Source organism: Neodiprion fabricii, chromosome 4 (assembly GCF_021155785.1).
Source record: "Neodiprion fabricii isolate iyNeoFabr1 chromosome 4, iyNeoFabr1.1, whole genome shotgun sequence".
NCBI classification, from domain to species: domain Eukaryota; kingdom Metazoa; phylum Arthropoda; class Insecta; order Hymenoptera; family Diprionidae; genus Neodiprion; species Neodiprion fabricii.
In genome coordinates this window covers 37,323,394-37,348,992 of record NC_060242.1, presented here as the reverse complement: position 1 = coordinate 37,348,992, position 25,599 = coordinate 37,323,394, and the positions used below count along the sequence as shown (strand labels likewise).

The 25,599-nt window shown below is 37.9% G+C and overlaps 1 protein-coding gene across 4 annotated transcripts in view; it reads left to right on the top strand.

The window, feature by feature from the left end:
• LOC124179421 (solute carrier family 2, facilitated glucose transporter member 4-like) overlaps positions 1-25,599 on the top strand; it is a 34,697-nt gene that overhangs the window by 6,325 nt on the left and 2,773 nt on the right. The window contains exons 1-7 of one of the 4 annotated variants that reach the window (XM_046563763.1): positions 2,852-2,986; positions 6,316-6,338; positions 6,508-6,567; positions 6,889-6,915; positions 23,608-23,706; positions 24,148-24,712; positions 25,198-25,598. In XM_046563763.1, the coding sequence (XP_046419719.1) occupies positions 6,324-6,338; positions 6,508-6,567; positions 6,889-6,915; positions 23,608-23,706; positions 24,148-24,712; positions 25,198-25,598 (1,167 nt within the window). In that variant the 5' untranslated portion in view covers positions 2,852-2,986; positions 6,316-6,323. Of the gene's footprint in view, positions 1-2,851; positions 2,987-6,315; positions 6,339-6,507; positions 6,568-6,888; positions 6,916-13,924; positions 14,298-22,115; positions 22,497-23,607; positions 23,707-24,147; positions 24,713-25,197; position 25,599 lie in introns of those variants that run through there. The other 3 variants (XM_046563764.1, XM_046563765.1, XM_046563761.1) reach the window with 3 other exon arrangements.

Here is a 25,599-nt window from a genome sequence, read left to right as displayed (position 1 = left end):
CTGTTGCATTGAGCCGTGCCAGGGATCCCGACTCTCGAATTTATCCAAAGGTCGCCTCGCGGCGTTGCCTGGATTCAGAACTGGTTTTCTCCTACTCCTTAGGTCACTTTCGTCCGAACCGTTGCTTATGAATAAATAAATTTTTCGATGAAAATTAGACGTTTGATAATACATGATCGATTAGACACGAATTATCAGCGACTATTTAGCAGTCGGTCTCGTTTTTTTCACAAATTTTTTTCTCTTACTTTTGATTTTACTTTTTGACCTATATTTGTTTATTCGTAATGCGAGTTTAGTTTTCACTTGCAACGGTTTCGAAGAACGTTGCGTGAATGATTCATTGAGTGAATACTAACGATAAGTTACAGTGTCGCCCGCATTTTTCTTGGAATCGAGCATACCCATAGGCGCCGCCATGCTGCACGAAGCGGTCCGGCTTGTGCTTAAACTGCTCCTGAAATAATGTTCGAAAATTGCGCAAAAGCGAAAAATATTTCACTGTCAGGTGTAATAATGAAGTAACCGTAATGCAAAGTAGTTAGACCAAGGTCCGACGGACAAGTTAGACGCATACATGTGCAAGAAACGTCCTTTCTAATTAACAAACCTTCTATGGCCGACACCAAAAGTCTACAATTCATTGATAAACATTATTCGTTATATAATGATATGAACTCCTCTCGGACTTTATTTGGGTCAGACGGGCGAGTAACCATTTAGACGATACGACAATGGATACCTATATATATGATCTAAACGGACTTTACGGGTGCAGACGGCAGACCAGAAACTACGACCAAGTATACAATCTGTCAAAGTGAAGACCTGAGTATAAGAAAAAAGAGGGGGGTTGGTCAAAGACTCGGAGGTTCGTCCTCTGTCGCGTAACGAAGGACGAAGGGTCCTTGGAGTATTCGTCGGTGATGCGTCGTGGCTGACGCAACCTTTCTGCGTCGTGGGTTATTCGTTCGTTTATTCTGCACGTGTAAACGTAGAATGCATGTACGCACGGTTTACAGTATTAGTCACGTTTTTCAAGCCACACAGTCCGTCCGGGGTGGGCTGAGGTTGTAGGATAAAAACCTCAACCGGATGTAGATACGGTGTACATATTACATCGTCATTCTTGCAAACACGTGTATATTGTAATGTTAATGATAATCAGAGACTTGTAACGTACATAGCAGTATATCGAATTGATTAGACTCGCATATAAATATACCGAGCTAAACTTCCTGAAATTTTTTATCCTATCATTGGAAAAAAATAGTTCACTGGACCAGACAATTTCAGTTTTAATACATAAAGACAGCATGAAACGTATTTTTACTGCGATAACAGAGGTTTTCTAAGCCTGGCCAATTGGGCTTCCGAATGTATGACGAGTTGACCTGTGAATAAAATAAAACTTGAAAAATTCTAGCTATGCAACAAATCAATTACGAAATTCCCTGGTTCACATACTTTTTTCCGCGTATAAGTCAAGAGACGGAAAACCCCAATTACGCGTTTTGCCTTCCGCATGCGATATCAAAGTTTTTAGCTGAACGTATGCAGCGTTTCCAAGTATATATATTTTTAGTATAATAAATTTTAAATAAAAAAATAAATAAGAAAAAAATATGCCCAGAAATCATTCCGCTTATTATACGTGCGTACTTCCATGTAGCGTATAAATAATGCAAAGGATGATTCAGATTGAAATGTCGCAAATAATCGGAGGATTAATTTACACTGATCAAAATCTATGAAATCGTTGATCTGCAATAATCTACATCTTTTACGATTGCGTCATATTGAGCGATTTGTAAGCCTGCGAGGCAACGCGTATCCCGAATGTCTTACGCCTTGTTACATCAGCCGAATCCTGGAACGGATTTTGGGCTAACGGTAGGTAGATACACAGGTATACATATATCACAGAGGCTGGATGATCGTTCGTGCTGCGAGGCGCGTGTGCTTGATTACTGCCATGACTCGAGTCACGTGCCTCTCTTCCCATAAAACCTCGGCATGCCCGCGTCTGTGGTGACGCACGTCATTTCCGCATATACATTATCTTTCATTAAATTTTATTTCCGTTGAACTCTTAGAATGTATAATAAGATTAATTATATTTTCCTCCTTCATAAAATCGTAATCATGCGTTATACGTACAGTAATATTCATTAACGTCTCGACCTTTCGGCTAACTTGTTTCAATCTTTCGGCTAACTTGTTTTCGTCGCGAAACAAAACGCGAGTTTAATTCTATACGAATTATGTGACAATGACTGGCGGTGCAGCCATAGGTATATGGGTATACCTATATACATATGCCATATAGAGCGTTCGAATATCCCGGTGGAGGTCAGGTCGAGGACGAGACGGGCGGTATCGACGAACAGCCATTCTGTATAAGCGAGGGTCGATGTCTCTTATATATAATCCGACTCCCAGAAGACTCGGATGCGTACACTGGTACCTGCATGTTTTAATAACAGAGATCGAGCATCCCCCCTCGAATAGGAATCTCACATTAAGGTATAATCTCCGCGTAGCGATGAAACCCGTGACGCAATTTACAGGGAAGATTTCGGTGCGTCGTTACATCGCATAACGGTGTCTAATGACGAAAATCACGAGAAATAAAAAAGATACATGTATGTAACTACGAAGAAATTGTGAGGTAAAATAGCATTTATATTGATTTCTTTTTGAAATTATAAGAAAATTCTCTAGTTTTGACTTGACTATATGACGGGAATCGCGGCCGTTTTCGCGTCTGCGCTTTTCGTGCGAAAAGAGGGCTCGCCGCCACCCCCGTTTCGGGGGCGGGGGTGGCGGGCTTCGGGTTTTGCCAGGCATAGGTGGACGGCGCATAACTCGCATCGCCACGAATCGAGCTGGTCGATTCGCTTCACCCTGTGAGCGCATTTCGCGAAACACGCGAAAACCGAATTATACCTGATTGCACTCTGTTCAACGACTTGTATTGCTGCAGGTCAGTCTTTTTCCCTGAAAAGTTGCGACGTGCTTAAGTAGTTCGCTTTTGTCGTGTCACATTCGTTACACTTTCGTTGCACGCAAAAATCTTCTTTTTTTTTTTTTCTTTAACTTTCTTGCGGTACGGATGAATTTCTGTGCTGTAGGTTACTTCTGTTATATTCATAAATATGTTTTATTATTTTATGTGTTGTAATTTACTACGTGACGCACAATAAAGGGATCGGATGATCGCTAGTCGCTAATTATCACGTGAAGAATCGATAATAAGTCGCGGAAACCGGCGCGCGGCTTTCCATCATCAATCCTTGACCTTCGGTGTACTTGAAAATCCCGCAAACCTTGCCGAAAGGATAACAGTGAGCCGCTAATGTCCCGCCTTTCGCCAATAGCTGTAAAAATAAAAGAGAAAAAAACAGGTTATTTTCAACTCCAACGCAACGATTGTCGAAGAAAATAATAAAAGAGAGGATGTAAAATAGTTAATTGGATGTGTTTCGTTTTTCACTTTTTGCGTTTTATTCTCCTTAGACTATATTTTCGAAAAAATCTAAAGAATGCGTAATTCGTAAAATTTACAGAATGTGCTAACCTTTTTTCTACTATAAATGAACGAACAATATTGGAGTACCGCGACGAAAATATTTTTCAGCAGTAACGCAAGAGTGATTATTTTTTCTCTTCTTCCTTGGTCTGTAACGTCTGTAGTTATCTCTTACATAGAAGTGATTACGCGAATTCGACAAATTCGAAAATACATTATACATATAACTGTGCAATCTGCAAGAATCTGACGTCCGATATAATTATAGGTACGATATATATCACATATCGTACGGGAAACAAGTCGAATGAAAGACGCGATAAAATCCGTCAAATATTTATTTACTATCTAATCAACTTACTCCCGCGATTTCGAGGACAGATTTACGAACCGCGATTTGTACTTGACGGTTAGTAAAAAAATCTTCTCTCTAAATTTCCTTGGAGTGAAAACTGCTCAACTCGCGTTATGGAGTGGAATATTCAATATTCAATAGCGAACTTTTACACTCCAAACGCTGGGAGTGAAAAAAATCACTCTAAATTTCACTCGATTGGATTGAATTCTAACTTCACGACATTAAGAGAGTGTCTCCTTCTTCCTTTAAAACTGATAAAAAAAAAAAAAAAATACTCGCGCCATACTTTTTGTAATATGTGTACACTGCTCCGATATAATAATTATCCGATTGTTCTATATGAGCCTTGAATTATGATATCCGTGTAACTTCCGTCTAGCTTTTACCTTATGTTATATTATTATGTATAATAATATCTTCTACAAGACGTAAGAACACCTGTCAATCATTCGGTGAAATGAAAGTGATAGAAAAATTTACTACACGCTATAAATAAATCCGTCTCCGCAGATGTGAAGTCCACTTCATCGTCGCATTTTCACTAAACGATTGCATGTAATTGTGCATACAGTTTAACTAATACACGCGGATTAGCTGCAGATTAGATATCTTAGCAACGCATCGTGTGTGTACTGGCAATGAAAGTGCAAATATCATCAAAATCTTTTTAATAACTTTGGCAACATGTTTCTGCCTTTAAGTTCTGATCGAAAAATCGCCGCTTATCACTAACTCGTGAGGAATGTATATCGTACAGATCCTACGATAAAATCGTTGCGTTTAGTGATTACAACAACAATTAACTTGGCTCTGATTGTGTCGAATGTTGCGGGTTTATCGAATTGAAAATCGTTTATTAAAATCTGTAGAGTTGCGCCTCGTATCTATATCTTGCATTGCGTAAATAAAATACCTCCTCTATAATCTTACATTGATTGATAATATTTGTTGAAAACAATCAGGTTATATTATACAGTTTAATACAACTAATTGTAAGTCGAATTTCAAAAATAACTTTGTTTACTGCATTTTATTCATCCATACGAAAGAATCGACTTTGCACACTTGAATATTTTTCTTCTTTATAGCTGACGGTCGTCGACGTACAAGTATAAGGTTGTATTAACGATATAAATGTCGAGATTAATCACTCAAAACGAAGCGAGCTAGCGTCTCGACTTTTTTTAAGCTCGAGGTCTCGATAACACTAATACGAATTAAATAGCAACCGTCTCTAAATTCACTGCTGCAGTACAGATCATCCGACTGGAAGACCGCTAATTGATTTTTGCAAAAGCAATTAGTGGCTAACGATTTAATTCTTGTTCTATGTTGTACATTTACACACACGTGACGTTACAATATATGCGGCTGGAGCTATTGCGTTACATTAATCTTACACGTATAAAATTTGTAGGATGTAATAGAATCGGTTACACATTTATTCTTATAAAAAAATCTTTCAAGAAATTGTATTATAATATAAATATGCGTTAACGCAGAAGTAAATAGTGTTGGTAAAAATTTGCAAAGCTGAAACTCGCGATAAATGATCGTTCTTGGAATGTACGATACTTGCAATATAATGTGCGTAAATCCGTAATAACAGTGGCGCGGTTTGACCTCTGGTTACCCTTGACGAGTTCACACCCACTTTTATCAACGAGTACAGAAAGCAAACCGGTACATCACCGTTAAATCTAATTATACGTGTACGCGTCGCGTGGTCTGCAAACTATTTCAAAATGTGTCTTTTATTTTTTTATGAATGTATAATATTTATATCTACGGCTGACCCGTTCGGTTGATCTTTCGAATCGGTGTACGAAATTGAGTAGAGAAAAGAAAGGAAAAACAGTGAAAACGGAACGACTCACGCATTTTGTGCACACTGATTGTTCAAGTTCATTCGTCGATTTTACGCGGGAATTTTTTTGAGCTTTGAAGTGATTGATCTATTTTTACCTGCAGAATTTATTTGCCGATACGTAATAATTGCTCTAAACGTATATCGACGTATCTTATACGTGTATATTCTTCGCTTGCGAATGCGTCTCAGACTCGTCGATAATGGGTGTAAATTTTGTCACGAGTCTGCGATGTGTATTTACATATATACACACACACACACACACACACACACATATATATATATATATATATTATATTCGCACTCATGTCAGAAACTACTTCATTAAACACACGAAGAATATTATGTTATTATCATCGTTTACTACTTGCACGCGATTTTATATTTATCACACGATATAAAATGTGGTTATTTTCCTTCGATATGTAACATATATTATACATATATTTCATTTTATATATTTTATCGCACGTGTAATAAACCGCAAAGCGGCTGGTGGTTAATTTTTCAATCGAAATAAAAAAAAAAAAATATCTCTTTCCTGTTTTCAAGCAGCTCTAAATATGGAGGAGGAAAAGGTAAAGAATAATAAATCCGCCTAAGTGATATATGTATCGTGCATAATATATTACAATATCACAAATAATCTCTATGTATAATTTTTACATAAAAAGACGATGTTTTTTATGCATATCTAACGTTGAAAAATGTTGACTAACTGCTTTTGTCTTTATCTAACATTGTCAGTCAAAAAACGTAATCGAGGAACAACCGTCGACTCCAACAGCCTTGAATCCGACAACGAAGGTAAAAATCTTTGCTCAAGCAAGAAAGTAAATGTTTACCTGAAGATAGAACAAAAAAGTTGAACAAAATCCTGTAACATAGAAAAAAAATATATCATTTGAGAGCTCGCTGCATGTAAAATACGTAGAAAAATATTCCAACCGTTAAGTTTAATATTCATACAATTGGCGTTAAACTATAGAATATTATAATAATCCGTATACTCGGATATTAGAAGTTTTTAGAGTAGTATGTATAAAGCATGCGCCGCATCTTTTGCATGCGTGTAAAAAAATTCGAACCGTTTCAATGAATAAAACGTGTTATTCTTTTTATTCGAAGCAATACAGAGCTGGAGAAAAGGATTGGGTGAGTACAAGGTAGACGGAACGATTATTAGAATGTTTTTGGTAAATTTTATACGTGATAAAATTTATACAACTTATAAGCAACTGCAGGCGATGAGACGTTAAATATTGTTCCAATGCTCGGTCGAATTGAACCAGCTGTGTGCAACGTAACGCGAATTATACGCGTGCGGAAATTGCGACAACAGATATACTCGTGCATGTACCATGTATTTGATTCGTACGGTGGTCTCTCCGTGCGTATGCGACAATGACGAAATTGCCGGTAGGACATCGCCGCTTATCTAATAAAATGATACATACCTACCCTATGATCGCGGACAAACAAGTCGAACAACATACGCTGCACGATATATTCCATTTGATGAATTGAAACTTATTAACCGAAAGTCTGGCAAGATTTGGCCATTTCCGGTTTATAAACCCACAGACTGTAACCGGTTAATACAACATGATTACAATATAAGAATTTTCCGACCACGGAGGAAGTGTCAGCACTGAAGAAAATTTCATTTGTTACAGTGACTGGAAAAATTCAGCAAAACAGGTATCGTTAAACAAAAGTGTTTGAATATTGTTGAAATTACGAAAAACGAGGTACGCCTAACCAGTCAGATCTGTGCTGAAAAAAAATTTGTCGGATTTTGATTAATTCAGTTATAATAAATCTTAATCCTAGTTTTGTTCGGTCTGGTTAGTCTGGTACGTGCAAGTTAACACAACTGCATCGCGTAAAATGCACACATTCGTATTTAATGTGCGGGCGTGATTTACTCCCACTATACCGTGACTTTATTGTGACAATTGAAAGACCGCGAATGGATGCAACGACGTGCATAGCGATGTGCAGCATCCACCAGAGCTAATAAATTGACATCGAGATCTATAAGAGGGTATCTCCGTCAACTCGGCTACTTTTTTTTCGACCATCTCAGATCTGCCCCGTAATTGGTTATATCAAAGTATTACTAAAAGGTACTCTATGTGAAATTTTTCAGATTTTTTAATTCATTATTTGAGAAGTTGCCGTTTTTTTTTCAAATGAATATACCTCGGGAACTTGAAGTAACTGAAAAAAAATACGAATTCGTATAAAAGTTGCAGTTTTTTGTTAGCTTTCGAGAGGAATTTTTGAAAAAAATTTTACGTTCCGGTAACGCTGATTTTTTACTAAAGAAGGAAAAAATAATTTTTTTTGTTCAAGATGGACTCTTTTTTGTTTTGCTGAAAAAATTACAGAGTCTTCCAATATGTGTGACAATGTCACAAAAAAAATCGCCAAAGTGGCATAGGTCAAGGTTCTAGGGTAAAAAAAATTCACATAGAGTACCTTTTAGTAATACTTTGATATAACCAATTATGAGGCAGATCTGAGATGGTCGAAAAACAAGTGGCCGAGTTGACGGAGAAACTCTCATAAATAAACCGCGTCTGTGTTCTTCTTCATTTCTGCATATGATTATCAATTCGTGTACACCCACGTATCACATGGAGATATTTAACTTTTCAGTATACCGATCAATGATGATTCATTGTTCCAGAAACGTTGTTTCCGATTTGAAAATTTACAACTTTAATCGATCTAATAATTATGTTGCGTATATTATATTCTTGGAAAAAAAAATTCGCGCATGGATCTGATTGTAATCGTTGGAAATTCGCTGACGGATTGTAATCTATCAAATCACAAAACCATCCGTGTCTGAAATGACAAACAATTAGCGAGTCACAATGCAGTAGGTTGCGTTTTAGCTGTCAATAGATTGAAGGTACGCATATCATTATGCAACTTTAATTAGATTAATTCATCTCCGCATGAGGATTATATCCAGGGATGCTGCATATATAGCGTATGTAACCCTGCACACTCGGTATATGACATGTATCATCAGCCTACGCAGTTAGTACATCCGTCCAAATTAGTCGTCCCTGGAAGAAAATTTAATTGAAATTACGCGCAGTTAAATTATCGGGTCACGTGTGTAATAAATTGAATTCGGCTGTAGAGCATCTTTTACGCGGTATTTTTACCGTATGAGGTGTTTTTTATTTTTCTATTTAAAACCTGATTCAATTATGTACACAGGACCAGAAACCTTCTACCTATCAATGAAATTCAGGTATTTATACGTGTAAAAAACGAAACGCCGCGTTTTTATCGTTCTGTGGTAAATATTTATCGGTATTGATAGTTGTACTAAAGATTTAAGGTCAGGAGTCGAGTTTTTGAAAAAAAATACGTGTACGACGTAAATAATGCGTGAAACGCAAATGCAGGATTGCAGATAACCGCAGAACAGAAGTCAGGAGTGGTTGACCTTTGAAATACGGGTCGCGTATTATTCCCCCGTATAATTATCTCCGTACGTCGCATGTGCTCGACACGCTAAATGACGATGCACTTGACCAACGCTCGGTACACAAGCTTATCGTGGATTTTGTTTAAACTTTAGTCCGTCGGTTTCACGGAATACGCATGTTTTTATACCCCGTATCTTGGGAAAATATCACTAAATAACGACACTAAAGGAAACCGTGTCTTCAGATTTTTCAAGAAGAATCCGAGCGATTTTTACCAATTTCAATTTTTCAAATTTATAAAGCTCTGATAGTCAAGGATCGATACTTCTACATCAGATATTCATTGCTATATGGCATACAGTCGCACGTTGAATAATTATTTCATTTTCACATATAAATAATGCGCACAAATAAAAATACCAAGATTAAATCAGTCGTTTAGAATGTCTTTCAATGTTTTTTATTTCAAATCAATTCAAAATCTTAAAAAATCTAGTAGATTTCGTGAGATTTCATGCTGAAGTGATTTATTTTGACTGTAACATTATTTTCTATAGAATACTCCTAACGATGAGAGATTTTATTTCATCACCGCGTTGGTAATGTTGCGTAAATATTTTCTTGACATTCGACTACAATATCTATTCCGATCAACAATTAAGATCAAATATTGCGTTAACCGTAGAATTAAAAAAAAAAAAGGATGACACGAATTAACTCTTCGCTTCTCTCCTTGAAAAATACATAGAAGGCAAAGAATCACAGAAAACAGTGTAAAAATCAACGTTATCGCAATTTCGATTAGAAAATTTGAGTTTCGCATGTCGCGCCGACCGCCAAAGATACAATATCTGCTTAGCAACAACGAGATACTCTTTGCAGGCTGATTATCGTAGCGTCTGTCCATCGATACTCTGAAAACAACCCCGAGGGCGTAAAACTGAACCTTATACAGCTCGTATTACCTCGGTACAGCAACTATAATACACGCGATATTATTTACTTTGCAGTAATAATTATTCTTGCAAATTGTGTGAATAAAGTCTGTTTTGTATGTACACAGTTAGCGGCTGCGAATAACTTTCATGCGGTCGAACCGATTGATACCTGCATGCGTGTAATCGCAACCAGAAAAAAATGCTCCTTACGGATAACTGCTTGGTATTAATTAACCGATATACATTTCGTTACAACTAGCTCGTGTGATATATCCGATTATAACCTTGCGCGCGGTCTAGATTTTTATTACATGATGTGAAACATGTCGCCGCGTTTTGTCCTTTCACTAGTTCATTTAAATATTTGTTAATCCATTCCCACGATTGTTTCACCTCAATTATACACTCTGTAATTACTTACATGTATGTCAAAAACAACATGCACGGTATACATTGAGGTGTTTGGAGAAAAAAAAATCTAACTTACCTAAATCTACTCCTTAAAAATTTATTTAAAGTCTTTGAATAAATTTTGATCTAGTGAATTTATTAGAAAATAAGTAAAATAAATAATCGAATGCTCCGAAAAAAGGTCTCTAGTCGTTTTATGATAAATATGCTCTTTCAAAAGTTATTTAAAATCTTTTTTGAATTGAGAGCGTTCAATTCTCTACAAAAATATGTATGTGAATTTTCTGTACGTCGCATCGTTAGCCAGTTACAATAATTAGACGGAGCAACAACCATTTTGTCCGTGTTATTCTTGAGGAAAATAAAAAAGTGCGATGCGCAACGTCTTAATGTTAATATTAAGAGCTCAAATTTTAACATGCGTATTTTTATACCTAAATGAAACTTTCGAACCTGTTTGGAGGTTGAACAGAAATTATTTTTTTTCTTTAAACACCCTAGTCTACGTGCATAAAATACAATTTAAACCAGTCACTCTACGCAGACTAAATTCTCTAGGCCAGTCGTTCGTCACAAAAATGTCCATCGTATTTTTAAACCAGGTACGTCCGACCTTCGCCGTGGTTTTCAGACTCGAAACGATGTTCAAAAATATATAATAATGAAGAATTGCCTTCGTAATTTACTTGAGAAGAGCGTGAGATATTAGAAAATTCAATCTCGATTTAAGATTCGTATTTTATAAGCTTTGATTATTCTTCCATGAGCCAATAACGAGACGAAATAACTTGCAGCGCATTTTCGATTTCGGATAATTTTCCTCTAATACATGCATTGAAAATACTGAAATGGATATTTACTTGGCGTTTAGTGCAACATCTGTAATATTCGATTATAAATTTATATTCAGTCACCGCGCATCAGCAGCAGCGAACACATTAGATAATTGACAGGGGTCACCCAATGACCCGTTTGCTATAATTATCAGTAGTTTAACGTTCTCGTAAAAGTTTACGGCAAGTTCATTTTGTCCGCTACACATATGCATATTGTGTGGATCTTTCGTACTCATGTTATTTAATTAACTGTGATCGTATGACGAGTGTTTGTCGGAGTCCCAGTTACTCTTGATTTCAGTATCAATTGTCTCCCGACGTTTGTAACCCGTTGAACCTTACACCTCCGCCTAATTGCTCGAATTTTCTCTTTCTCCTCTTCACTAGCTGATGCACGAATATTATCACAACCGCGGATAGAAAAGTTCACGTGTATAATAAACACATCTTTTTTTTTGTTATTTTGTTCTGTTTTTATGTTCGAATAGAACCAGCCGCAGTTTTACAATTTATTTTTCAGCTAAGTGCTTGCAAAGATATTGTTTAAAAAAAACTGACAACCCATAATACCGAGAAACGTTCCGTCTGACCTCTGGTTTTCATCACTTGTAACTTTTTTATAGTTGTATAATAACTCAATAGTTATATATATGTCGCGATGTCTATAATACCAAATACTTTGGAGCAAAATTAGACTTTGTATTGAGTATAAAATTATTCTAGTCACTGTATAGTGACTACCGTTAATTATACTCACTTTTTTCACCTATAAATTACAACAGACAAATTGCTCAGAGTGTGCAGAAACATTCAACCACACTGCAGGGTTGCCATAAAAATTATGTACACACATACTCATGTGCCTGTGTGTGTAATAATTATTACGCAGCGTGACGTAACGCCGCGCAAATATGCTACGTCAGCATTGTATTTATCGTAATTTTTATTTTCACCAGGTTTTTGCAAGTAAAACTTTCTTATAGTGAAAATTAGTCGGGCTGTTGAAAAAAAAAAAAAAGAAATACACGGATAGTTTTTGCATAAAAAACTTAACGATCCATAATATCGAATATACCGTAAAATGCGTGAAACTGACGAAATTCGAATACGTTTCTTCTGAAGTACGAATCAATGGAAAATAACCCATAATTATCGCTTTCGGAATGATATTGTTATCGTCCGAACGTCTAGTTTTGAAGGAAAAAAAAAAAAAAAATGATAAATCTTGCGCAAGTGATATTGGCTGCAATCCAAATTAACTGTGCATGGCGTAACGTAAACAGTGGGTGGTGCTGTTCGAGTCTGCCGGTCTTTCTCGAACGATAACCCCGTGGCAACCCGTGGTCAACATAAAAAAATCGCACGGCGCCATTTGGGTAATATTGCGATAACCGAGTATAGAAACGAGACAGATTGTAACGAGACTGGAAATGTTGTTTGAAAAAGCAATTGATCGTAATATCGATAAAATCTATCACACGTTTTCATACAATCTGAAATATCCTCAAAGACAAACTCGATATTATATATTATACATATCGTAATATACGAGGATTTGAAATATTTAACGCGCGATTAATTAAACATTTTGCGCTAAGATCCGACCGGCTGATAAATCGTAGCTGTATTTTCAAGCGCGCGGAAAGCCGAGACGTACGTACATACGTACGTATTGTACACGTATGCAACATTCATATCGAACATCAGGTAGCTATTTTGAACTTTGCCCGTGTGATGCGATGTGGCGGCGGTGGCTTAAATTTTCACACATGCGTGTATACGCAACAGCGCAATGTGTTATAATGTCTGAATAATGACGACGACGATGATCGTTGTTATAAAATATACCCATACCCGTCTCTCAATAATACCTAACAACTTATAATTCGTCTTAGAATAATACACCCATTATATAATTCATCGACATCCCGTCGTGTAATATAATATATCTGTTTCGTCTATGTATATATATATATAAATACACGCGTTAACAATGCGTAGTAGATGCCCTATCTCTCGAGAGACAAAATTTTCGATTCATCGTCAACCGATCAACAGCTTTATAGGTATAACGATTGTACCCACACCCATATCCAAAACGAAAATTTCGTTTATTACAGACATTGGCCATATCTCTGAGAGGAGCGAGTGTGTGTGCATGTGTGCGCGCACGCCTCGTGCAAACACTCCGATATTCGTTTGAGGATGCTCGTGCTTGCGTGTCTGTAGGTATATACATGCAACGAAAGGTGAGGAGGAGGGAGGTAGCGAAGGTGGGAGGGAAGATTCACGGAGCCGAAGTGTATATGTGCGCTTTTTACGTACAATCAGGTATATACAAGTTTGCGCACTCATGTGCACGGTCATAATTACACTGAGTAGCTACCGTGCTCAGTCTGTATCGGTATTACAGAGCCGGTCCGTTGATAACGTAGTTGCTTTTTTCTCCCCAACCGGAGTTTCAGCCGCATGCTTCAGGGGGTATATTATACGTACCGATCCGCAGATCCACCGATCCGCGTCAGTTGCAGCGGTTGCAGCAGAGAATCCGTCGTCTGTTTTCACGCGTCTCGATCACACGCGATCCAGCAACACCTGAAAAACGATCGATCAATTTTATCCGTGCGTTAACACCGTCGCGGTAGATCGACGATACTTGCTTCCGTAATTTTTAGTGCCAATGTGAAACGGTCTCAGGTTTTTTACGTTCGTTCTGTATAATTTAGTGCACGTACGAAAGCGAGAAGAATACGAAGATATTATATCGAGAAGCTGCAGACTCGTAGATTATTTTTTCGTCAAACGTATCTGACCAACGTTTACTCTGATTCTGACTCTTTGAGAAGCTACGCGAACATTTGGACACTATTCAAACCATGCCTCTGAGAAATCCGCAGGTAACGTCTCAAATTATAAGCACTTATATTTCACGTTACATTTGTAACATACTGAGGTTGAAATTAATAACGTTTGTGTGACGATTAACATTTTAATGGTTTAATGATCAATTGAATTTTTGCAAAACAATATTCCGCTTTATTACTTAGTCTTATACGGTTTATCGCACAATGTTCCATAACAACGATTTTATTTCGCAACCATGCATCGTCGCCAATTTCAACCTCTTTTCATTTCATTTTTCAACACTACGAGGCAGGGAAAGAAGCGACGTACGGAAGCTTCGCGTATAACAATCACACGCTAAATTTTCAAATCAGAACTAACTTGCAACGGAGCATTGACCGGCGTAGAGAAGTCAAGGAATGCTGCGTATAATACAATAATTCGCTATCGTACACATGAGTGCAGAATTATCTCTGGCAGACAAAGCGTGGGCTAAAGTGCAGAGCAGAGTCCAGAACGAATCCCGTTTCCCATTTTATACCATTATACATATACATATACAGATATGCACATCAATTCGCTCCGTGAGCGTTCGCTTGATCATATTTCCTTCCAAATTTATCGAATGACTGACGATATTGTTGTTATTATCTTTGCATATTTTTTTCCTCATCCATTTTCTTTGTCAACTTGTGTTTTATTTTTTCTTCAAACTTTGCAAGTGTATACCTTATAACTCCCATAATAATGTAAAGGCATACATTAGTTTTATATGTACACCTATATCTTTGCGATGCGTGTGCGGGCCAACTGTACCTCTTGTTTATAAGAGCGCTCGGTTATTGAATATCAGCGAGGTCATTCTACATGTAACTATGTTATATTACATGTACATACACAACATATCAAACTCTTTGCAGGCTGCAAATTTTGAAAATTCATTCCTCTCCTAAATAATAATCTTAATGATGTTGATGTTTATCATAAAGGTCACTTTTCAATCTTGTATGTACAGAAATAATTATTTTTTATACATGAAAAGTATGGTGAGATGAAGAAAAAAACTTCAAATTCGATTTCGCTACGCGTTGTATTATGCATACAGCAAATAAGTACGTGATGTCTCTTTTTCGACGTACTATAATCATGCATAATATCGTCTAGACGCTATTGTAAGTTCACGGCCGTTACAAGTGATTGGATTTCGGTGCCGCTCTCTGCTGCAGTTTATAATGATCTTTGAATGTCGTCCTGAGCCGACGGTTTATAGGAATTGCAACATAATAAGTCTTGACTTTTATACATCGGCAGTTAGCTACAGCGACAAACGTATAACAGGTGATTTTAGAACGTAATTCATAACGCCAATCAACTCGACTCCGACGGACGAAATTCTTTGCACGTTCAGCCAAAAGTTGAATGCAATAGACAGTCGGTCAAGTATTTTATTACATGTAAATCATACATATTTGCACCTAACACCTATAAGCCTTTGCTGAATTTTGCGCAGCCCACGTTTAAATCCATCGAAAGATGTGAAGGAATTAATGAACGTTAACGCGTGACGTGGCGGAAATTCAAATTTCCTGGGTAATGATTATTCGACTTTCGAGTCGTATACTTTATACATGTATAGTTATATATGTACAGGCACGGAGTTTGAAGTTTGAAGAACCTCAAACTGACAAATAGCTGTACCGCTGAAACGTCGGAATATTCTCAAATTGTATTTCATACCGTCGTTTTTTATACACGTTTTACTTTTCTCAGCTAACAGAGACGAAGGCCTCGTATATAGATATCGAATTGAAATGCAGAATAGCCGATGTAAAGGTCTCCACCTCGTGAATGACGCGCGCAAACTCGTCAAGAGTTTGAATTTTAAATTCATACGACATGTGTCATGAACATATTCATACGGAGAGTTCTTCTTGAAACGACCTGCTCGTAGCGCGCGCAATTCAACTTGCTTAATTTTGATTGGCCGACATCCATTCTCCCAGCCTGAAGCAAACCTTTTCCGACAAGAACAAATTCCCTAGAATCGACAGGTTAACAAGTGACAGTCAACCGTAATCCTTGGTGCATTAACAATGGCCGGCTCACTATTTTCTAGAATAGTGTAAAATTTTTACGAAGGTGGCTATGCTTATAAACTAGACAAGTTCCAAGGTTGCAGTTGTCGGGCAAGTCCATTCTAGAAAAACTCACGGTATATATGTATATTGTATACGTAATGTAGCTTGTACGAAACGCTGAACGTGTCCTACGCAACATATTTGAATAAACGCTCGACCGCTGATTTCCGGTTTATTATAGAGTTTGTAGTAATGAGAGAAAGGTTGATTAGATCTTTATTAGTAAATTTCAGCCTTTGTACAGCTGCAATCGAGGCGATAAGAAAATAATTTTATCCTTCTGGGGTGTACCAACTTTATAAGGGTAAAACAGTATAAGAGAGATGAAAAACACGTTTTTATCATTAATTCGGAGAGTTTTTCGCATAGCGGACAGGTTTCTTTTACATGCACAAGTGCGTACCGTCCATGGACTAAAGTACAGCATTTACGTCATCGTCTAACACAAATATATACTAAGTTTGATTTATCAAATTGTATAATTATCTTTAACACGGTAATGTTTAAATCGATATCGATAATCAAAAACGATCGAATTTTGTACATAGAAATATAGTAGAATATTAATATGATTGTAGCTAACAAATCGCGATAATAATTTTCTCGTTTTCATCTAATTCGAGTAAAATGATGAATGTTACGTAGAAACAAGAATAATTCATTCACTGAATTATAATCGTTTACAGTTATATACAATAAAGTATTCATTTGAAAAGAACGTATTTATTTAACACGAATTATAATGGGAAAGTTGTTTCCCTCTGGAAATTTACGCGCATGTAGGAAAGTGTAAACATAACCTATATTATAGATATATTTATTTTCTCTATTGTATACATCTAACAAACTTTGTACAGTGGTAAATCCCGTTAGTAACAACGAACGTTCAACGACGTCGCGATCCTTCTTTCTCCAAAGCCACAACATGCCTACGTGCAGCCAGACGTGTATACAGCTGTTATGTGGTATTATTTAAAATACGTGTACGGTGCACTACATCTATCTACGTCGCGTCGCCGTGACGAGCCTTTCCCATTCGACCAATAGCTGCGAAGTATGACGAAGCGGTAGACGCAGCAAGTATTTCGCGATCGATATGCTAACTCGCCTTTTGTTACCGACACACACAGCATAATCCGCCCTGTATAATATAATATTTTGTCCCCAATCCCCCCACCAGAATCCTTCTTGCCGATTCGTACAGGTGGGGATAATCGATTTTAAAGAATTTTTAAATTCTGAATACCGGAGCAAAAAAATTGAAATGTATGTACGTATCTTGACCTTTCTATAATTTGACCTTACTGTACATAATAACTTTTATATACTTCAAAGTTCTTGTATATTTCAAATTTCTGTCAAATATATTTCACCGTCTTTGAAAATTCGATATTGAGATATTTATATTTTCTGATCTTTCTACATTGTTATCAATTTTTTACCATCCTATAATCTGCATCTTTTTTACCGACACTTTGGCGCATAAATACATATTCGAAAAACATTGAGTAACTAAAAACGAGAAGAGCAAATTCGTTTTTACGAATAATCGATAATCAGTTCGTCGATTTGTGTATAACAAATTGGAAAAAAATAAATCATGAACAGTATTAATACAAATCAGCGTATCGACACATGTGTCCCTCAGGTTGAAAAATTATTATATAAACTATCAGATAAATTGATGTCATTGCCTAGTAATTTGCTAAATTTTACTCAATGTCCTTTATGAGGATATATTTGGTAACGAACGATGACGATGTAAATATTTTAACGTCCAAAGTGCGCAACCCTGCGCAAACACCGCACATGAAACACGCCTATATATATACATACGCCTATCCGTATGTACATACGTATATTGTACATATGAAAAGGCAGCAGCGACGCCACGTGCGCAAATATGCGGAAGAGAGATAATCTAATTTCGACGAATTTATTGCTAGCAAATAATGATCCTTCGATATCTCGGCGGCGGTGTTCGTTTATATATGAAATGAATCAACCGGGATTTCACGTTCTTTTATATCATTTACACACGTAGATAGGGAAAAAACGTGCAAATCGCATCACGCATAGATTGTGTAGGTTTAATATTCCATCCAGCGTTTCGTCACGGGTATAATTGCCGCAAACGCATGCGCTGAACGCGTTCGAGTATATTCTCGTCGAAGTGAACCTAGTCACTTTATGAGCAGCAATAACTTCTCTCCGAGGTCGCAGACGCGCCTTCACGACGCGAAAGTGTGTCGCCGAGCTCTGATTGGTTGCCGCGGAGGTATGGCGCGCGCTGCTTCACGCCGATTGGCTCAACTCGACGAGCCTCCACGCGTCAGCAGCTGTGCCGTTGCTCTGCTGTTACGATGACGCGGCAGCCGTCGCGTCGCGCGGAATGTCGCCGCATGAGGCGACCGGCGCTCCCCCTCGACGACGGTTTTTTTCTTTCCTTTTTTGTTTGCATTAGCTTTTTGCTTTTATTCCACCTCTCCTTCTTTCTCGGTTTTACCTTTTTCCTTCTCTCTCTCTCTCTCTCTCTCTCTTTCTCCCCGTCATTGCGTCTGGTCTAATCGGGGTCCGACCGAGGTCTGGAAACTACGATTCGCGTTAACTCGGGCCCTCGTCCTCTGCCGGTGCTTAGAGGTCACGAACCAAACCTTTACAATATTTTCTCATTGATACTGACTCCCGATAACTGATGTGCATCGATTTAATTGAAGGTCGGGATCGAAAATTTCAAATAATTAAGTTAACAGAGTCAAATTCTTGTGATTCGTTTTTTTTTTCTTCAAACTGAATTTCAAACTCCGTGTACGGTTTTTCCGCCATTTTAATAAAACGGGCAAGCACACTCGATTCATATATTAATTAGCTTAATGTACAACATTTGTGAGACAGAGGTTTTTTTATCCTCAGATTGTAAGTTGATAAAAAATAATCTAATGTGTGAAATTATATTGTTATAGTATTTCGACGAGATGACAAAGTTTGGATTCGGCCAAGAAATACGTAACCATCGCCCTTATCCAAAATCTAACTTTTGTTTTCGTTAGTTAGTAATTGGCAGCAGTAAAAATTTTTTGATAAAATAATTATAGGTCAATGGGACTTACTCCGATGTTGTTCAAATAATCAGTTGCTTAGAATTGAAATTGAGTGTATTAAAATTATATAATAATACCGTACACGCGTAACTTTGACATTATACCCTATATAATTTTACATTGCAATGACAAACAAGTTCTCGACACTATTATTATATACATTGTAATATACTTAACATTAATCGTTATACGTGCAATATAATACGCTTAATTATCAGTCAATCTGCAACGTTTATATCGTCGTAGATGCAGACAGGTTACCGTTCTATTGCTCTGTCGCAATAAACTAACAACATTTTGAAACACTATACATATACCTGTACTGCACAGGTTGTACCCCGTTCACCAAACAAGGTGCGCACCGCATTCCACGGAGAATTAAATCGGCACACTTATATCTGATAGCCTGATTTTTTCAGATAGCTCGCCTCCGTCGTCACCGCAAATATATTCAATTACGCTATTAACGTGCACACAAGCCTATCTCTTGTAGGTCGACAATCTTCAATCTGTAAAAGTTCCTTCAATCTGTGCTATGCTGCAGGTTTAATTTCCACAAATGAGATCATAATTAGCATATTGTCGCCGATTATAATAATAGTTTTCCAAACTCTATGGTCCACGACGTCGTTATATCGACGGTTAAATCTGTCGTTCTTCTTTACTTAGAAAAAACCAATTTTTATAGCGCTCAAAAGTATTTTGACAAAAATAGTAATTGAGTTAATTACATGCAAGAATAAACTAAAAAAATCAATAATATTATTTGTTGAAAGAAATTCGATGTCCTACATAATTGTAAAAAACTAACTCTCGATTGCCCGAAAATAAAGTTAAAATAAAGAAAAGTAAGGAAAACGATTCGTCAAAGTAGTAACGAATTTCATTCAATTTCATATTATCACAATACTTTTGAGCGCTGCTGTATATGATAATATACATATAAGTTATAAGTATAAGTACACGCTCCGGCAAAAGTTTGTATAGGCTGCAGATGCAACACAGGAAAATATTAAAACTTAAACTAAAGGTTAGAGAAACCTCGTAGTTCGAACAATTGTCGTAAAATATATCGATTATGTCACAGATCTCGATGACGTTACCCCGAAAGTATTATAATAAGATTTATTTACGGTTTAGTTTCTTCATTCAAGCCGCGAGTTTCACTATATTTCCCTTGAAAAAATTCACCCGAAAAAAATTCCCTTCCCAAATATACGCTTATTAATGTCGGTACCGTTATTTATTCATTTATTTGGGGACATTTTGTCCGGGGTGATTTTGTCCTCGAGATTTTATCCGGAGAGAACTCGTTGCAGGGGGATTCTGGACGGTCACCGAATCATTGATAAAATAATTATTCTACGTGGCGTGAACCGAGTCACTGGATTAATTGAATCTGGAAGTCTGAAAAGTGCAAATCACGTTAATACGAGCGCTAGCCGGGCGTGTATAAAAGACGGCAAAGACGTCAGACAACGCGGCGTAATCTTCGGTGTGTTTCAATTTACCGACGTTGATATGCCGAATAATTGCCCGTACGAATTAACAAGCAAAATTTAACCTTGCTTCGTCTTTGTGCCATTTTGGCAAACACGTTTTATTTATCTATCTCGTGACATCTACGCGCGTCTCGTATCCGTCGGTATTACAGACACGGGCATAGGTTTTATTCAACTATCGCATATACAATAACCAAAGTATCAAATTTTGCTTAGATCGCGGGGCCCGCGATTATAAATACGCGTATATAAGGTACGATAAAATTAATCCTACGGAGCGACGTTGCTCTCCATGCACGCACTCTTGCACTAATTGCTGAGTTGAGCTAAAATCTGAATTTCTACACTCTTTAGGCGCGATTTGACATTTCCCGTTTCCATTTTTATAAGACATCGCGTGCGAAATTTCCACCAAATACTTCCCGATGCATTGAGTTTAAGAATTGCATTTATAGAATATTAAAATAGCCCAACCGACGAAAGACACAAGAAACGATCTTTCGAATTCAATTTCGCGGAAACATTTTGCGCCGAGTTAAACGAACTTTGTCGTCCTTCGTCAATGCGCGTGACGTTCGAATCGAAGCTGTTGTTATCAGGCGCGCGTCCTGCGACCTTGTAAAAAAGCAAACAACTTCGCCTACTACTCTAATATAATTCGGCTATCGATCCTTCATCTTTTATTTTTATCTCGTAATTGACACACATGAAGGGTGCCTTGACGCACATACATATTTATTACGGTATACCGACTTATCAGCATGCATATAATTATCGTTGAAGCTTGTATCACGGAAAAATCAAGTGGTTCGCCACTCGTTGCGTAGGATTTTCCACCGCGTCTAAGGTAATCTTATTATTATACCTACCTACACGTGGATCTGCGTACGTGGCGGTATTACCCAGTCGTTAACCGTTGCACTTTATCGAGCTGCTGCATAACTCGGTGTGTCTAGACTTCGCGGTGTTAACCCGTTAAGCCTTTGCGAGCACTGGGTTTTAAAAACTCACGTACGTCGTCGTTCGGAGTGGAGGAAGGTGTGCGTTGGGTGTGCAGTGGAAACTGCGACTGCGATTGGACCAGGCGTAAGTTTCTCTTTCAGATATAAAGGATCGCCGGCGACGAGCCTCCCGTCAGTCCAACTCTGAAACACGTGGCGGCAACGCGTATTTCGTCTTCGCACACACGTTTCGTAACCAGAATCGCGCGTTTTTATACAGTTTCGCTGTACGTACACATCGCGTGTCCTACAACCGTACAACACTCCGTACAAACAAACCATTGAATCGACAGGTCGATTTTGGAAAACTTTTAGTTGTACGACTAAGAAATAAATCGCGTGAGACATTTCGAGTGAATTGAAGAAGGAGAATAAGGAAGAAAACAAAACTCCGTGATTTTATAGTCCCCTGCTGCCACGCAGCACAAAATATAATACACTTGACATTCGCAGTTTACTCTGCACTGTTTTCTCAACGTTTGACGAGAAATGCCGTTCATTAAAAGATCGGTAAGTAATTTTTCGTTTTATATGTACCGTGTCGTGAAAACTCTATTTATAGGTATAATAATTGATCCTTGATTCGAAGAATTTACATTCGAAAAATATATTTTAACAATGCTGGTGAAAGTTATCCGCAGTGAGCTGAAATTTTTATTCTTATCGTTTTAATTAAATTAACCGACAACTCAATGATTTGTCCCTTATACGTGTCGTCGACATGTACAATTATTCAGACAATATTTTATATTTTGTTTTTTATTTATTTTTTTTTTATTTTTAAATTTATTATTTATCATTCATGGCTATTGCGAAGGTGTTCCGGATTTATAGTTTCGTCAAGTTTTGTGCCCTTATTGAGACGAAGGTGCAGTAATTATGCCTAGAAATCATTAGGTTGATGGAAAAGAAGACCGTTGACGTCACCGTCGGTTACCTCCGCGGGGTATCATCGTAGTCGATCGATCGGCCGCTTTCTATCAACCGAACATCGTATACTTCGCTTGAATCACCCTTTTTGCACAAAAAAAGAAGACAGAAGAAGAAAACCTGAGAAACCGATGTATAAAGGATCGCGTTCGTCTGCATTTGGCGCTCACGTTTATTAAATTCAGTTTCAATATCAGTGACGGTCATCAGGAAATATTTATGAATATACTGAATTATACATATTCCTGCTATTGCTGTAGGTTGTATGTGTAACTTGTATAGAGGAAACGACGTCGACAACGCGGGAATGAATGTTGAATTTGAAAGGCGGAAATTGTCGCGGAAACGTCGAAGGTTTCGATTACAAAACGTGCAATGCAAGTTGTCTTTTTCAAACCTCGGGCGAATGTATTTATTGAAGAACAAACAAAGGATTTCAACCCGTTGTATGTTACACCTGTATATTTGCGATAAATCCAAAAGACTAAGTGATGATCTTAAAGCTCGCATGGTATATTTATCGTTAACCATGCAAGACTGATTTTCAAGATGTGCAAACAATAAAAATGTGCGAAATTAATTTTAATTTCAACACCGACTTCAAGAAAGTGCCGCTGAGCAGAATTAAGTTCGTTTAACCACTTGATTATACACGAAAACAAATCAAACATCTGTATTTTCATTGTTTCAGGGTCTCAATGGGCGCCTGGCTTTCGCTATTGCGGCCGCAGCCCTTGGCTCGTCTTTCCAGCACGGTTACAACACCGGAGTTGTGAATTCGCCGGAAAAGGTGAGATTTAGAAATTTATATTTTTTGATATTTTTACATTTTTACCCACATTTCACTCGTAATGAATTATTTATTGAAAAAGTTAAACCTCTGCCTAAGTTTCGCAAGCCTCGATGAAAAATCCGACTCATAAACGCAGATAATATATAAATATGACCGACAAGTAATCTTCGTGATTTATATAAACTTTTTACATGCTAACTATAGAGGTTACTAAACTTTGATTTAGGTTTTCTTTTTATCATGGTTCTGCTGTAATGTTATCTACGTGAAGATGAGTATTCAGAATTCAATTCCCGTCAGTCATAAGACCGCTCATTTTATAACTCGAGGTCGGGACTGTAGCAATAGTTCAAAAGCCATAGACATAGCGTAAAATCACGCAATAAACGTCGACTAATTTGTGGAGCAGTAGATAAAGAATTGACTTTTGCTTTGCAGCTTATTACGGCGTGGATAACAGACGTGAACGGAAATCGGACGAATATTCGTCCGACGGAATCGGAGGTGACGACAATATGGTCTACGGCAGTTGCGATATTTTGCATCGGTGGAATGATAGGCGGATCCCTGATCAGCGTGGTGGCGGACAAACTCGGCAGAAAGGGAGGCCTGCTAGCCAACAACGTCCTGGTCCTCCTCACCGTGCTGTTCGAAGGTCCGGCTAAGGCTGCCGGAAGCTACGAGATGCTGATTATTGGCAGATTTTTCATAGGCATAAATTCGGGCCTAAATGCCGGCCTGGCACCGATGTATCTTGCAGAAATATCTCCGGTTCATTTGCGGGGCGCGGTCGGGACCGTTTATCAGCTGGTCATCACCATCTCGATCTTGACTTCCCAAATCCTTGGAATGGAGACACTTCTCGGGACAGCCGAGCAGTGGCCTCTACTTCTCTCCCTCACGATCGTTCCAGCGATATTTCAACTCGCCACTTTACCTATTTGCCCGGAAAGTCCGAAATACCTTTTGCTTAGCAAGGGACAGGATTTGAAGGCCCAGAAAGGTGAGGATTCACCGATCGTAAATCGGCCAGACATTAATCACCTGTAATTAACAAAAAGACAAAAATCAAAGTCAATACAATACCCATACATCGCTTTACGGCCTAGATACGTTACGGAAAAGTTGGCCATAAAACGAAAAGTCGTGTAACGAATCAATTATTTTTTCACCAACCCATACAAAGTCAACTGGATCTATTGCAATTTTTTCTAAAATAATATGGTTTTTAATTCATAAAGCATTTTATTTTGTTCTATTTCTTACAAAAATGCTTACCTAGCCGTAAATCTACAAAGTACCGTAATTAAAAAAGGACGTTCTGGCGAAATGCCGTATGAAGAGCGGCCCTATAGACAGGTATAGATGAAACCGAAGCATCACGTCGAACGATTTTTCAAATTATCACAGTTTTGAGAAATCGTAATTATTATCTACAAGTTAAACCGCACAGATATACTGACCAATATTTTTTTCGCTGTTTTTCAGCCCTGGCCTGGCTCCGTGGCACGATCGAAGTTCACGATGAGATGGAAGAAATGCGAGCCGAATACGAGTCGCTTAAGATGATTCCGACGGTGACGCTGCGGGAATTATTCGTCAATTCGGCACTCAGAATTCCGATAATAATATCGATAGTGATTATGCTCGCCCAACAGTTCTGCGGTATAAACGCCGTGATGATATTCTCAACAAACATATTCAGAGCCGCTGGTCTCGACCCGATATCGGCCCAGTACGCGACCCTTGGAACCAGCGGTGTCAACGTACTCATGACACTGGTGTCTCTTGTGCTGGTGGAAAAAGCCGGTAGGAAAACTTTGCTGCTCGTCGGTTTCAGCGGAATGTTCGTCAGCAGTATTGTCCTAACAGCGTGTCTCGCTTTCGCGG